Source organism: Neopelma chrysocephalum, unplaced genomic scaffold (genome assembly GCF_003984885.1).
Source record: "Neopelma chrysocephalum unplaced genomic scaffold, ASM398488v2 Primary Assembly neopelma1_104, whole genome shotgun sequence".
NCBI lineage: Eukaryota > Metazoa > Chordata > Aves > Passeriformes > Pipridae > Neopelma > Neopelma chrysocephalum.
This window is the reverse complement of record NW_020897768.1, coordinates 766,710-783,347: the sequence shown is the minus strand read 5'-3', so window position 1 is coordinate 783,347 and position 16,638 is coordinate 766,710. Positions and strand designations below refer to the sequence as shown.

The 16,638-nt window shown below is 36.7% G+C and overlaps 1 protein-coding gene across 1 annotated transcript in view; it reads right to left on the bottom strand.

Moving 5' to 3' along the window:
- Positions 1–1,985: 1,985 nt before the first annotated feature.
- FAM83B (family with sequence similarity 83 member B) overlaps positions 1,986–16,638 on the bottom strand; it is a 49,253-nt gene continuing 34,600 nt past the window's right edge. The window contains exons 3-5 of the mRNA XM_027696031.1: positions 15,336–15,500; positions 6,654–6,778; positions 1,986–4,554 (exon numbers count right to left, since the gene is read on the bottom strand). Of these exons, the coding sequence (XP_027551832.1) occupies positions 2,196–4,554; positions 6,654–6,778; positions 15,336–15,500 (2,649 nt within the window). The 3' untranslated portion in view covers positions 1,986–2,195. The remainder of the gene's footprint in view (positions 4,555–6,653; positions 6,779–15,335; positions 15,501–16,638) is intronic.

The following is a 16,638-nucleotide window of genomic DNA, read 5'->3' as shown; positions in this document are numbered from 1 at the left end:
TATTATCCTGGGTAGTTGTCTGCCCAGTTAGAAAATATTAAGAGTTTTAAAAAGTACAGTAGGGCATTGCTGTTGGCTGCATTGGCGTGGAAGTATGTTGTGCCTACGTTGGAACCATGCCTGGAGTACTAAGACACTCCTTGTCTTGGGGCTGAAAATGTTACCTTGATTGGGACAGCATATGTAAGTACAAATGTTCATCTGGGAAAAATACTAACTACAGCATTTCATCAAGGAGTGAACAAAGTCGCCAGTGTTCATTAAGAAATTCATACAATCTTTTCTGTGATCACAGGTAAAGGGGAGACCTAAACTTCCAGCAGAAGATCGAGACACAGGACTGTCAGCCTCAAAAATAAATACATCCCCACAGTGAAACAGTTACTGCTATGATGCATCAGCCTAATAAAGTTGTCCGAGAAACAGTTTGAATAAAAAGCTGACACTGCTTTACTGAAATCAATAACTACAGTGACTCCATAAGAACCAGAGCAGTTTCTCAGTGAGAAGTAGATTTACATATAGAATCTCTTCTCAGGCCCACAGGCAAATAAGACAAATGAACTTCACCCAGCCGATGCATGAAATGCCCTTTTGGTATTTCTTTCTAACGAACGAAACCAAGACCTCTTACATAAAACACTGTGGGACCTTTCAGATCTAAGAGTGAAATTGTCTCCTAAAACATGCTCCCGGAACACAAAGACCCTGTATAAGAATTCTGAGCCTTCAGCAGTGAAATTTCCCAAAATTCTGAATTTGGAACAAAACTGTCACAGAATATTTGGCAGGTAAATGGTTATGGAGTCCTTCTAAGACACAAACTCCACATCCAGGAGGGCGTAAGCCCTGGATGCACACTGCAGACGAGAAGTGGATTCCATGCTGCTGCCTAAACACAACCCCATGCCTGTGTTTTTTGTAAGCAAGTCACCTATTATTGGGAAATTTGTTATGATACAGAGGCTCGGATAAACAAAATGTGTCCCTCAGACTGCAGTTAGGAGTCTAAATACCTTCACTGAAGTTAAACATTTGCTACTATCCCCTTCACTGATACTTTCTTCGGCTTAGCAAAGGTGCCTTATTGTTTGCTGTGGTTACTTTTATGAATCTCAGTTCAAGCTGCCTAATTGCTCATGGCCCGTAATACTCATCCTGACATAAGGCTGCATTGCAGGACTGATCTTGTAATCTCCCTTGTACACCTAATCTAAGAATTTTCATCTTATTAAAAAAATAAGGTATTAAAGCCATAGTTGCAAATATATCTGGCAACATTTAAAACAGGTTGTTGCGTGTGAAACTCAAAAACTTACCTGAGAAATGGAAGTCCACAGACAATTTTTTTTTAACACCAAATAGAAAAACATAACAAAAAAGCTTTTTTTTAGAATACACTACAGAATACTGGCATGTTATACAAATGCAATCAACCCACTGAAATTTAAACTAGTTGCAAGTTATGTTCAAGGCACCTTTTTTATAAATAGTTTTTTTTAACGTTCATTCTACATTCACACTAGTTTAACCATGTAAACAAGTCTGTGAAAGCTCAGATTAGGGTCACTTTCAGATCTGTATGCCAAATACTTCAGAAAAATATCATATTACAAGGAAAATTCAACAAAGTAAGACAGATCCATCTGCTGCTCAAACAGTTCAGTAGATGCTATGGGGTAAATTATTAACAAGATGAAACCTAAAAGAGGTTTTCAAAAATTAAAGTTAAGTAACATACAATGCATTAACATTGTGTTTATCATTTGAAAGTGTACATAAATGCTGAAAAAATACAATTTTCTATTCCTAGTGCTATCCTATTTTATAGAGCAAATCTTTGGAAACAGTATTATCTGAAGTTTAAAAACATACTGAATCTTTTTTGCCCTATGCTTAATCTTACAATATGCTGGAATGTATTTTCTTCATATGAAAACATAAAATTAATCTTACATTAAAAACACTATAAACAACTTCCTTGAGGCAACTTCTGGACACAGAATTTCTGTAAAGATTAAAGTATAACAATTCTAGGATAATTATTTTTAAAAATATGTACATTCATTCCAATGTCCTAAACCCAAGAAGAAACCCAAGTAAGCTGTACAAAAGTTGGCCACTAGTCTTTGTCCAGTTAAGATTACGTCCAGCTTTGCTAGTCTTGCCGTATTTCAATATAACCAACAGAAGTTTTACTTGCTTTTGTGTAGGAAATTCCCAAACTTTTGCATAAATCCTCTCAGCTTATTTTCATTAGGCTGCAATGGATGGTAAGCAGTTGAGTTGTAGCTGGTCATGTGATTACTCCTGCCATAATTATTCCCTAAGGTCTTGCTTTTGATATCTGATAGATGTGAACTGCTGTTGGCTGCATTTCCTGCAGGTTGGCTAGCATTTTCCATCTTACAGAATGGCTCAAAGCGGCTATAAACACGCCTTTCACTCAAACGAGATCTCAGCTCCTCTTGGGGTTTTGAACTTGCCAGCTGTGGTGTCACTGAACTTGCTCTTTGAAGTGCAGAAACAGGAGCACTTTCAGAAGCAGTATTTGTGGAGATTTCCTTCATATCTTGATACTGAATCTGTTCTGTGTTAAATCTTGGGGTAGATGCATCTCCTGCAGTTTCGATGAACTTACTTTCCAGGGGACACAAGAGAGGACACATTTTATTGCTTTCATCAGATGGAGGTTTTTGAGATTTTGGTGACTTTGGAGACTTTGGAGACTTTGTGGGGCTACCAGTGACATCTTCTTTACTTCTGTTCAAGCTCCCTTGAGAATTTGCTGATGTGTTTCTTTTTCTCCTTGGGGAAGAATCTGTCTTATTTTCAGAAATCTTTGGTTTTTGATTCTCATCTTCAGAAACCAACGTGTCAGAACTACTACACATCCTGTAAAAGGCAGGACCTTTGTTTTTTGACAAGTTTTCCTTCTTATCTGGTGTGAGATTAAGAAGTGACCGCAATTTCTGGGATCCTTTCTTTAGAAAACTTGGGGAACTCTTACTTTCTTTCTTTGATGTGCAATCCTTACTAGACTCCTCCTTGCTCGCTTCAGTGAGAACCGCCATAGAGATTGCCTTGCTAGTAGTTGGGCTCTTCAGCTCTCCTTTCAGGTTCTTTTCCTCCTGTGGCAAGTGATTGGTCACACTATGCAAACTTTTAGCACTCTTCAGCATGTCTTCTGGAAGTTTTGGACCAACTGGCTGCTTAAGTCTATGCCTAGTCAACGTGCTGTAAACATAATTGGATGCATGTTTGTTGGCACCAGGGTCCAATATGGACTTTGAATTAAACATGGGAAAACTTCTCCTTTTGAGCACATTTTCATTCTGAAGGTTCTTCAGATTTTCTGAATGTTTGTCTGTACACAGTGTTGTGTACAAATAAAGTGATGTGTCACCAGCTGCATTTGAATTTACAGGAGGCTTTGTGCTGTCTGCAATATGAATTCTGTGGTTTTTTGATGCATCTGATTTAAGAGGGAAGTTTGGGCTAAGGTTTTCTGAAATATTATCCGTTCCATTTTCCACACTCGGAGCATGATTAGATGTCCCTTTAGGTGTTGCACTTCCCTCTGACCCAATTATAGTTGAATTTGAAGAACTTGCACAGCTGCTTACTTCCTGCTGTTCAGGTAAAGTTGGCTGAAACACCAACGACGATCGCAAGCGAGAATGAGAATACAGCGCATGAGCTTTCATATTTTCAGCTGTGTCATAGCTATCATATCTGTCACCCACAGCTGACCCATTAGACTCTACAGGATAATCTGTTTGATCATTCAAATATGACTTTATTCGCCAGTTACGTAGGAATGACTTTGTTGTGTGTTCGAGGGTTGGCATCCTTTGCTGCAGATGGCGGATATGATTATCTGTCCCGTTAAAAGACCTCCGCACAATTGAATTTCTTTCTGCAAGATTTACTTTCGGTCGTGAAAACTGATCAGCAAAACTTTGCTGGGGTATATTGTAGTTATTTGCATATCCTCCTCGTAACGAAGAAACAATACTAAGGCTATCAGATGGCATTTTCCAAGTATTTGAGGGATTGTTGGCTCTGTTAATAGCTCTGTTGAGCAACAGGTAAGGTGTCCTTTCTGGCTTTTCCCCAGCATAACTATGTCTCTTCCAGTGCTCATTTTTTTCACTGGGTTGATACTGCTGGATTGGATTTTGCACATTAAAACCTGGATGAAATGGTTGCTTATTATAGGCTTGATTTCTCAAGCCATATTTATCTATTTCATTTACTGCATATCTTCCACGAGTTTTCCAACAAACAGGATCTATCTTGTGAACCTTGTCTTGCCTGCCAAAAAGGTTTCTTTGGCTAGAAACTGAAGCCAAAGAAGACACTGAGTGTTGGTATGTATCATTATCCCAGAGTGTCCTGCGACTATTTACCCGCACTAGTTCTGGAGCAAATGAGCTAGGAACAGAAGAACGGGCATACAGTGTCCTGAACTCTTCATCGAAAGATTCCACAAGCTGTCCTGTGATAACTTGAACCATACTGAGGTTGGTTTTTTCAAATGACCACATAAAGCTGAAAGAAGAACAAACGACCATTAGAGGCAGTTCTTTTGAACTAAAGTATTACACTAGTGCTTCTTGCTATGGAAGCTTTTGCACAAACCTAGGGTTTGTAAAAATACTTTCTAAATACATAAATAAATAAATTTTGGGAATGATTCATGTAATTTAGACTCAGAAGGTCTAATCTAATACCAATAAAACTCAGCTGGAAACTTTCCACTGCTTTCAGTGGGAGCAGAAATGAGTCTATAACTACCCTTATAACTGCCCTTATAAAAAGTATTCTAAGAAAGTATTCACAAATGTAGAACAGGGAAGTATTAATACCTAATGGAAAAAATCACCTCTACAAAGACTAAGGCAGGATTAATTATACCCACTATATTTAGTCTTCAGTCAGAGAATGTTACTGTGTGGTTATGTTGTGAAACAAAAAATACATCTGAAAAAATATACAGGACTGCTTCAGCAGTTTTTAATGTACTTCATTCTCAACGTATTTTCAAAAAGATGAAGCTCAGAATCATTAAAAAGTTTACATTTTCTACTATGCACATTGGATTGGATATGAATATTTCTTTTATTGCAATAATAATGCTTTGATGAAGCAAATTTTCCTCTGTTGTAAAAGACTGAACACATGCTCAAAGCTAAGTAGCTGTAAGTATTTTACAGCTATAAAATGAAATAAAATAAATTAATATGTATTAATTTATTAATACATTAATGTATTAATTTATTAATTAAATTAAGGATGTTGCAACAAAACTAATATCATGGTGTGTAAAGCATGCAATTTGTAGATTACAACAAAGAAATCCTAATTTTATGAAAAAAGCTAGAAAAAAAATTAAATCAACGGACTTATTTTATTTGCGTTTTTTATCTGGATATTAGAAAATAGCTTTGTTGTATTGACAAAAATAGCTTGCTGCTGTAATTTTTTTTGGCTATTTTTGTATTTCTCAGGAAGTAATAGTGTGTTGAGATTAACTGAAATCATGCTGCTTAAGTTTTTTTCTATTGATTTTCACAATTAAAAATAATACATAATCTTTGAGACAAAACCCTAAACTTTAAATTGACTTCAGAGTGACAGCTCAGAATGTCTCATATTTCCTGTTATAAATAACTATATTATTTTAAAAAACAAGCTTAATTTCTACAGAAATTGATGATTCCAGCGCCTGTGTTACAAGGCCTTAAAGCAGTGCTGTTTTTCAAAATGAAATGAGAAAAACTATTGCATTCTCAGAGACCTTAACTCTGTGTATAGATGTCAAGACTCTCCCTGCACTGTCTTACACTGATTAATTTATGAACTTGTCACCTACCCCAATATCGTTTATACATGTCAGTCTGAATGTGGGGTTGTACGAATCTCAGAGGAAATAAAAAGTCATATTTTCAAAAGCTTACAGTGGTGGAAATCTATGAAAGGCAGTGGCTGTGGATCTGGTACCCAGACACTGTGCTAGCAGAAACTAATTCAGTAGGCCAAAGAAGAAAAGTGTACCATGAAAAGAAGGAAAATATTTAATAATGTGTGAGTTAAAACTGTCCCTGCTTTAACATAGTTTTTTCCAGCTCTGCAAAGCTGTAAATTCTTCTAGCCTATGCTTTGCACACATACACTGGAAATAAAATGTAATGCAGAATAAAGAAAGTCAAACATAAAGAGAGACTTGGGCAATTCTGAATTTGACCACCATTAAGTGCCACACAGTTAATCTTTAGAAGATTATTATGTGGAGGAACTATCCAAGCTAGCTTATAAAACAATTTTGGTGGCCTTTTCTGAAGCAAATGTTAAACAAGAACAATTCAGGCAATATGAGACAAATCAGGATTTTCCTCCCTTTTTAGCAAGTCTTCAGGTTCAGCAAAACCTACGTGCCTTATTTCTTTTTTGTGAAAAATGAAGAGAGGACCTGTTAGGCTAGTTAGCAATAAGTATCTTTGATAACCTGTTAAATTACAGAAAAGATAATCAAATGAACCCATGTGCTTCCCTGCAAGAATTTTACAAATAGGAAAAAGACCAATTTTGCTATAGCAGTAATGCTGAGATGACAGGTTTGCTATGGACACTTCAATAATTGATCTTACCTGTAGGAACCATATACAACTTTCTTACAGTCAACAAGAATAAATTTTTGTTCCATTTTTCCATGGAATTTTGCTCCCGTTTTAGAATAATAATCTTGTCCTTTCACTGTCCGCACCCTCATGTTCTGAAAAAGACAATCAAAATACTTTACTTGGTCTACTGTAGTCCATATTAGCACCTAGGGGGATGAAATTCAGAGGAAAGGTAGTAGAAAAGTTACATTATTACATAGTAGTAGAAAAGTTACATTATTACATATTAATAAACTCTGCAGGGAAGTAAACTCTGATCCAACTTCCTGCCTAGGGACTCAAAATGGCAAGTCACTGCTTTGTCTTCAAGGCTGATGAGATTCCATATGCCATAGAAAAGTAAATTCCACTTTTCCATACCCACCACTTCCAGAAATGAGGTTCTGGCACAAGAAGTCTTCAACAAGAGGAAGAAGTTTTGAGTTGTAAAAAAAATTCTTTCCATCATCTGCTGTACATATTTATAAGATTTCCAAGTATCTCAGCCAATCATAGACAACACCTGAAGACCCAGGATTACTTTTAGTTTAATTGAACAAGGCTGCTGTCTACAAACACATATACCCCACTCTGAGAAGGGTGTCACGTGGTGCCAGAATCCCTCAAAGTTTCACCATCTAAATTCAGAGATGCTAACACAACATGCATAGGTAGCATGAACTCTATGCAGCAGTTAATTTTTAATTCTATTAAGCTTTATGTTTTACTCATGTGAACTCAGTAAATGGCACTTGGGAAATTTTCCACTTTATCTCAAAAATGAGGTTAATTTTTATCCCAGGCTACTGATGAAACTGATTCAGCTAAGTCAGTGTATTCTTTTTTTCTTTCTCTCTCCTGTCACTTGTTTCTTTAAGCCCATAGAAATAAAAAAATTGAAAGAAGTATTACTACACCTTATGGAATGTACTAACAATAATTTTCAAAAAATTCTCATGGAGATGTAGAAAAATAAGAAATTAGTACATAAAGGTGCTTATAGAAAAATTAAAATTTATATTCAATGCAAACCAACCTACAGCATCTACGTCATGTGGCTGCGAGACACAAAATGCTTCACAAGACATGAAAACAGCTTGGAATATAGCTGTGAATGATCACAATATTTACTTTAGTTTCTAGCCTTGCCATATTTTTTTCTAGCAACACTGATTGTGGTAATTTACAAGTACTCCAGTGGGAGTGAAATCCATAGATTAGCATTGGCAGTAAGAAAACAGAATCTATATGATTATTACATAGTCTGTATATATGGAAATGGTGCAATGTAAGACTTGTGAATACAGAGGAATGTCTTGCTTCACAGGACTGCTACAAGGATAGGTTGCAAATCACAGCAGACATGCTCTGTAAAGGTCAGGTATAGGTGAATTAGGGCTGTTAATGAAGCAAATGGAAAACATCATGTACACGGTAAATTCAGCAAAATAAGGAGGATGAAATAAATAGGACTATTTCAGATGGGAAGGGCCTGCAACGATCATCTAGTCCAACTGCCTGACGAATTCAGGGCTGACCAAAGGTTAAAGCAAATTATTAAGGGCATTGTCCAAATGTCTCCTAAACACTGACAGGCTTGGGGCATTGGCCACCCCTCCAGGAAGCCTGTTCCAGTGTTAGACAACTCTCTCCTTAAAGAAATGCTTCCTGATGTCCAACTTCCTAAACTTCCTGTGGTGCAGCTTTGAACCATTCCCACATGTCCTGTCACCGGATACCAGGAGGAAGAGACCAGCATCTCCTTCTCCACTTCCCATCCTCAGGAAGCTGTAGAGATGTTTAGACTTACAAGAGCATTTAAGATTCCAGTCTACAAAGTATGACTGAGTTTGCAATACAGTTACATAACTTCATTGTCTATGGGAGCACTTGTACATGTACCTAAAACATATGAAGTTCTAGTAGATAAAGGTTGTAGGAGTTTTAAGAATAATGTCCACTACAATCCAATTAATTTCATCTTTCCAAACAGAAAATTCAAAAAATTAGGAGACAACATCCATGAAATGAAAGCACATTTCCAGATAACACTTTCTAAATCAGTATATATTTCAGTGTTGGTATCTTATGGTTTAACTCAAGCTATTCAAGTTCTTTAAATTTTATTCACCATTTTGTGAGCTTTTACTTAGCATTTTTGTCAAGCTGTGTTTGAACACAAATGCAACTCAGTTAAAATGTACAAAGACAGCATTTAAGAATTACTTTTGTTTGTGAACTAAATGTCTTGCAAATGTGCTAAAAACAAAGTTTATCTCTTAATTAGATAAATAAAAGAAGTAGGATGTAGAAGTGTTGTAGAATTTTAGAAGGTCAAAATTTTAAAAGTGAAAATACAGGTAGTGAACGCTTAGGTCTATTTTCAGAAACAGCTACAACAAATAAGTAACAACCCAATTTGCACTACTGAATGGGAGGTTAATGTAAGTTTGCATCCCTACCTGCTAATCACTTTTGACAATCTAGCATTGTGTCTTTCAAGTTTTCTGCATTCCAATTAGATGTTTTCTTACCAACGAAAGTCAGTTTTCCCACTTTACCAGAGTGTTTTTGTTAACTTTGAACAAGACAAGCCCATTGAAGAAAATAAGTTTTTTCTCCAGCAGCTATTCAAGCTCAGCAGCTATTCGAGCTTTAACTAATTAAATAAAAAACTTTTATTCTAAAGATAAATACTGTGGAAAAAGTAATTCCTGAAAAAGAAGATAAGAAAATACTGGAATTTACCCATTCTAAAGATAACCACAATAGTAAAGCCTTATTTACTATAAAATAATTTCATTAGTTAGTAATGAAATTTGCATTTACTTTGGTTTACCCAATTCTATACACCACATAATTGTATGTGTATGTCAGATTTATATTTAATTATATTGAATCATATTTATGACATTATAGTTTGAAAAGGTAACTTGAGAGTCAACTTATACGTTTTCGAATAATCATAACAAGTAACACTGGCCTAAAGGTATGTCAGTTGAACACATCAAATCTTATTGAGACAAGGTCTGATAGGTATTGGACAGGATATCACTTGGGAATCTGGAACGCTGGAGGCACAACCAAGGCTAATGGCTTGCAAATTACCATACTATATGAAAAAAAATAAAGTTTTGCCTTAGGTACTCATAAATTGAAATATAATTTCAAGTAGGCATATCTAAAAAAGGAGTAAAATTTACATTAAATTCTTGTTGTTGTTGTTTTTATAAATTGTAGTCAATGCTTTCTCTGTTCTCCGTTTTGCTTTCCTTCTCTTCAGTATTTTTCCTCCTGCAGCTTTTCTATCCTGATGCTTCTATCCTGCACTCTTTTCCTCCCTTGGTAGGTACCAGATGAGAACATGACACGTGGCAAAGATCATGCTCACCTTCCTCACATAACACTACGTTTTCCTCCACAGTTCATCTGGCATTCTTCACCAGCTTCAAAACCTCTAATTATGTGCCAGGAATGCATACTTTGAATAATCACACAAAATACAAACCATCTTTGAGGATATATTGTTACAATGCATTCCACTTAGGATCAGAAGCAATAAATACCCACATACTGAATTACAAGCCCCATTTGGTATGAAATGCTGGGCTTCACCTTCCTATCTGGTTTCATCTTCAGGCTATAGGACTCTCCTGCTTACTGTACTGTGTCACTCACCACTGCATAATTGTGGGTAAAGCAGTAATTTATTTATGAATGGAGGTTTTTGAAGCCAAACAAGAAGTTCTTCTCTCTCATCCAAAAGGAGGTTGTAGGACACTCGGGAATATTTAAAACATCCAGTGGCTGCAGTTTCAGGATAGTCATCAGGTCTATCCAGTTAAATGACACCCAAACGATGAATGGGAAACAAGCTCTAACCTCTTTTTATGTACAACTGTACACTATAATCTCAGAGAGAGTCACATAACCCCCATTATACATTTATTTTCATCAGTAAAAACTCTCCAATATGACAAATAAATACAGTGAGTACTTATTTCATTTCAGCACTTTTTATTTGTAGACACTGTTTTTGTCAGTGTTCAATTACAGACCCTGTATTTGCTGTGAAGAATATGTACAAAGAAGAAAATGCATGCCTACCTAATATTTAGCTAACTGTTTTAAAGGAAAAATAGTCAAATTTTTCACATTGTTCCTCATTGCTAATATTATTTATTATCCTGGGCCTCTCTTCTCTAAGATATAACAGGTCACAGAATCACAGAATATCTCAAGGATCATCTGATCCAACCTTTCTTGGCAAAAGCAGAGTTTGGACAAGACGGCGCAACACCTGTCCAGCTGAATCTTAGAAGTGTCCAGCTGAGAAATCCACCACTACCCTGGGGAGATTACCCTGGGGAGATTATTTCAATGGCTGACTGTTCTCATTGTGACAAAATTTTCTCGTGTTCAACTGGAATCTCTCCAGGAGTAACTGGTTCCCAATACCCCTTGTCTTTTCCATGTGACTCCTTGTAAAAAAAGGTGCCTCCATCCTCTTTGTAGCTAGCCTTTCCATACTGGAAAATGGTGATAAGGTCTCCCCTTCTCTTCTTAAGGCTGAAATAACTAAATTCTCTCAGCCTTTCCTCATCTGGCAGCTTCCCAGAGTTTGGATAATCTCTGTGGCCCTTCTCTAGACCCTCTCCACCCAGTCCACATGTTTTTTAAGTAGTGGGACCAAAACTGAACACAGTATTCCAAGTGTGGCCTGACAGTTGTTGGTAGAATGGGATACTGAGTTTTTTATCTCTGCTGGTGATGCCCTCATTGATGCAGCCCTGCATCCTGCTCGCTTTCTTTGCTGGAGCAGCACACTGCTCGCTCACATTAAGCTTGTTGTCCATGGAGCCCCAGGTCCCTTTCCACAGAGCCACTCCCCAGCTGGGTCTATCCCAGCCTGTGCAGCACTCCTGGATTATGTTCTCCCAGGCGCAAGACCTCACCCTCGTCCTTGTCGAACTTCATAAGGTTCTTGTTAGACCACCCTTAAAGCTAATCCAGGTCCTCCTGCAGGGTGGATCTCCCTTCTGAAGTGTCCACATATCCACTCAGTTTGGTATCACTAGTAAAATTTGTCACTGTATACTAAATCCCATCTTCCAGATCACTTATGAGGATATTAAACAGACTTGGACCCAGTATTGATCCCCAGGGGACTCCACTTGTGAAAGCTGCCAGTTTAAAAAGGAGCTATTAACCATCTATATATATAAAAATATATATGTACTGTACAAACGCTAAGTAGTTTTCAAGTTTGCTTCTGTCTGAATCTGATTCAATAACCACTCAAGACTTGACTGGAGTCTGGCGCTTGCCACAGAAGTTTGCTCACAGATACAATATCATGCTGCACATGACTATTCAGTAACCAAACTTGACTCAGATGTCGAAGTACTGGAAAACTTTTGATAATTTTGATAACACTGGTGAGAAAAAACAGGCTGCAAGTAGGTCTCAAGAGCAGCTCCCACTATGCATTTAAACATACATATCTGGAAGCAGACTTCACAAAAGGAAAGTAAAATCAATTCATCAGTGGTTGTATTTTCTCTTTCCTGCAATTCATTAAAAATACTGAGAGGAGTATCAGGAGATAAACAGTTCTTGCCAAATTGCTTTCAATACTCTTCTGTAGCAAAATGATTTTTCAATATTGACAGAGGAGTAAAAACAGGTTTCTGAAGAGCATAGAGCCTCTGCCACATCTCACTTCATATCAAATACAACACAAAGATCTGTGTCAGATCTTTGTCAGGAGCTAGGTTGACTTCTTGTTGTAGGCAACACCACTGCCTACAACATTGGTTTTTCATTTCTAATCCAAAATACACTGAGCATTCTGATGGCTCTGGGGACTGTTGTCTTGCAGTTCAAATCTGTTTCACAGTTTGCTGCAGCACCTGTCAGTAGCAGAAAAAAAAACCCGCAAAAAACTTAGTTATTAGTTTCTGAAAAATCACCTGAAAAAAAGTCTGAATCTGTAACAACTCTTCATCTTCAATGCAAAGGAATTGCTGACCGACCAAGTCAGAGCAGTGACAAAGTTAATAAAAAGAATATTAGGTAGAGAAAAAAAAAAGCAGTAATTACTAAGGATAAATACAACACAGTCAGAAAACAAATGAAACCAGGGAAAGAGAAATGGGAAAGTATAGGAAGATAATTATTTATCTGAGTTCCACTGGTAATGTTAAGGTGAACATTAAGTAAACAACCCACAAGAAAACATGCTATAGGAAAGACTAAAAAAGCTCCTGGAGAACCTCTGATTTCACATTCTCCTATATGGAATTCACAAAATAATTACAGAAAATATAGTCTATCCATTTCTTCAATTACATCTTTCAATAAAGAGGGAAACACGCCCTGATATGAAGTCAGACTACAGATGAGAAAAACTGGCTGTGCAGACATTTAATGCAGATTTACGAATAAAATCCTCTCTTTTTTCCATACAAAAGACTACTTAATTGCAGATGTGAATTAAAAAATATAGTTTCGCTCATCATTGCATCTCATTTTTTACTGATTCAAAGGGAGAGAAAAAGAGAGAGAGAAGGTGTAGGGTCAGAAAAGCTTTACAAAAACTCATCATGAGTGTATAGCCTAAGAAGCATCAGCCATACTCTAAGACTGAACCAAATCATGCTAGAGAATAATAAGACTGATGCTGCTGGTGCTACATCTTCAGGAAAACAAATAGATCCACACAATTCTGTCCTTTTCTTGCCTTCACTAAACAGAAGGAGAAGACCGAAAGGCAAGAGTACAAAAAGTTGCAGATGTTATTTTTTTTCTGAACCTTTTTTTACTGAACCTTGAGGTGATGGGAAAAAAGGAAAGGGAGAAAACATCTCTGAAGTACTGACTGTTCTTTATAGTCATCTCCAGTTTTTCTTTATCCTCTAGAAAGGTGCAGCAGTTACTGCAGGAGTAGTAAGCTGCTATTCTCAGAGTAAAAGTCACTGGGAGTAGCACTTGGATGAGACCATTAATTTGAACAGCTTTATTACAAGCTAAACTGGAAATGCAGCACACAACAGGATTACTGCTTAGCTCTTTGGCATATATGTTTTATTTTCTGATAAAACTCAAAGCATGCTAAGTAAACCTTGCAGAGTGAAGATGTATTTTATTTCTCCCACTATTACAAAACAGAAACATATAAAATACAATGTCACTGAAGAGGTCAAGTCCAAACCTCTTGATTCCAGACTAATCCATATAAAATACACTCTAATGTATGCATATTAATTCTTTCAACCACAGCATAAATACCTATAGGTCTACAAAACTGTATTAAAAAGACAACCTTGAATCCACTCAAAAGAAGTTAAATTTTTGAAAAAGCTGTAGATACAAATTCATGGAATTAATTTGAAAATGCATACTATGACATTTTTGAGATAACACTTGAAATGCATGGTTGTAATTTCTTTTGTTTTGGAAGGACAAAACCCATTCCATATATAGACATAGACCATACTTTGCAACCTCTACAGCATAATTAACCCAAGTAATCAGCAAATGGTGGTATCTCAAGTTCCAGAGTACGTAAATATTGCCAAATACTGACTTCATAAGGCAATCAAGACTAGTGTTTATAGAACGACAACATGGTTTTGGTATTTCTTTCCAGAAGGTGCCACAGCTCTATACATTATGCCACCACAGAGCAATCCCACACACTCATACACAAGAAAGAAGCACTGTTTTTCTGAGTGGAGATACTTTTAAGGACTAAAGTCAAGACTTCAGAGTAAAAACTGGTATAAAATACAGGTTTGCTCCCTACTAAAAAGTCCTCTTTATCCTTACAAATACACCACAACTCTATCTGACTTTTGGACTGGGTTCTTAAAATAGGTGCTGCTAAGAAGAGCTTTTATAATATTTTTGCCTGGCATGAACATGGCTTAACTAGTTACAGAAGCAAGGAAATGCAAATGGAACTATACAGAAGTTCAGCCAAGGCAGTGCTCAGAGCTTTGCAAAGAGACTGACAACATCTTTGGAACTTTTTCAGTACTATTAGCAGTAGAGTAAATCTAGAAGTATTTATGAAGCATTTATGTCAGTTCAGTGCAGCTCATAGTTTGTGTTCTAATCCCTGTTAAATATTAGGGCAGTGCAGGACATCTTGTGAAAAATGTAAACGTTAGTCACGTTGTTATCTCTCTTAGAGGACAAAATTACATATTTAATGTCTAAAAGTAATACTCTCTAAGATATAGTTCACAGATACAATAATACGGATTTTCAAGAAAACACTAATAAAATAGAATCTTGGACCTCTTAAAGTATTTTAATGCATAGTCTTAAAGAAAAAGATCATAAAATGAACTACACAATTTAGTAATTTATATAAGTTTTATGACTTTATTTGCAGGTAACTTTAAGAGAAAGAAAAAAGGCTTAGTTTTTCAAACATGCAGTATTTCTAAATACACAATAATGGAAAATTATTTTATAAATAATATGAAAAAGATGCTTTCTAAAGAAAAAATATCTGTAGAGAAAGTTCTGCTGAGAGCTTACCTACTTATACCTGATTGTTAATTTGAAAAATCAGTATGTGATAATCACTTTTTCAAAACAGTCACTTTTCAGTGGGTTGCGGAGGAATAAAGTGAATGTTCATGCAACAGGAAGCCTTACCCTGAGCCTCTGAACTTGACAGCCTTGTTTCTCTGTCATCTTCAGAAAGTGACTGAAGTTTGACTCATCAAGCAGAAGATACACTGCGATCCCTCTAGCAGATGCCTCCACAATTTCTCTAAAAATATCCACATCTGTAAACATATCCATAACAATGGCAATGACCTGAATAAAACAGAAAATACACAAATTATTGTATTGTATAAACACATATGTAGAACTCTTCACTGAAGGTTGCACTGAGAAGCTAACACTCTAATCTTTTTTACGCATTAAAAAGTTCTACTCTCCATGTGGTACCACTTAACATGGAAAGCTTTTCAAAACCATGGGATTTTTTTGAGAAGTCAAGTGATCGCTTGTGTGACATTACTCACAAGTACTAAAGTCTGGCATAACATTGTGTTGTGGGTTGTCTTGGTTTTGGTTGGAATTGAGTTAATTTTGCTTTGGTACAGCTGGTAGAGTGTTGCGTTTTGGATTTACCACAAGAATAATGTTAATAACAAACTGGTGCTTTGGTTGTTGCTTAGTAGTGCTTACCCAAGTGAAGGACTTCTCAGTTTCCCATGCTCTGCCAGTGAGCAGGTGCACAAGAAGCCAGGAGGGCACACAGCCAGCACAGCTAATCCAAACTGGACAAAGGCATATTCCACACCACAGAATGTCATGGTCAGCAAATAAACTGGGGGGAGTTGGTTGTAAGGGGACAATCGCTGCTCAGGAACTGGCTGGGCATTGGTCAGCGAGTGGTGAGTAGTTGTAATGTGCATCACTTGTTTTCTTGGGTGTTGTTTCTCTCTCTCTCTCCTTTTAATAACAATTATTGTTATAATCATCAATAGTATCCTTACATTATGATTATATTTTACTTTGCTTCAATTAATAAACTGTTCTTATCTCCACACACAAGGTTTTACTTCTTTTCAATTCTCTCCTCCATCCCACTGAGGGGGTGAGTGAGCAAGTGGGTGTGAAGACCTCAGCTGCCAGCTGGGGTTAAACCATGATGTGAGTGTATGTAGCGACTGGTTATATGAGGAAAAAAAACCCAGTGAAAGAGAAAGGAATGGAAAAACAGCAATACAGGTACAGTGGAAAAAAACTAAACCATCAAAATATAACTGCAGTGTGGATAAAAAAAAAATTCAGATAAAGTTTTTGTATAAGGGGCTTCTTAATCTTTCATAATTTTCTCTAAAGCTAATGGCTCGAGAGCCTGAAGTATCCAGTAAGCAGACACTGAAGAGCTGGAGGAGTTGAGGACTTCAGGGTTGGAACTGATTCAGCACTCTTACTGGGA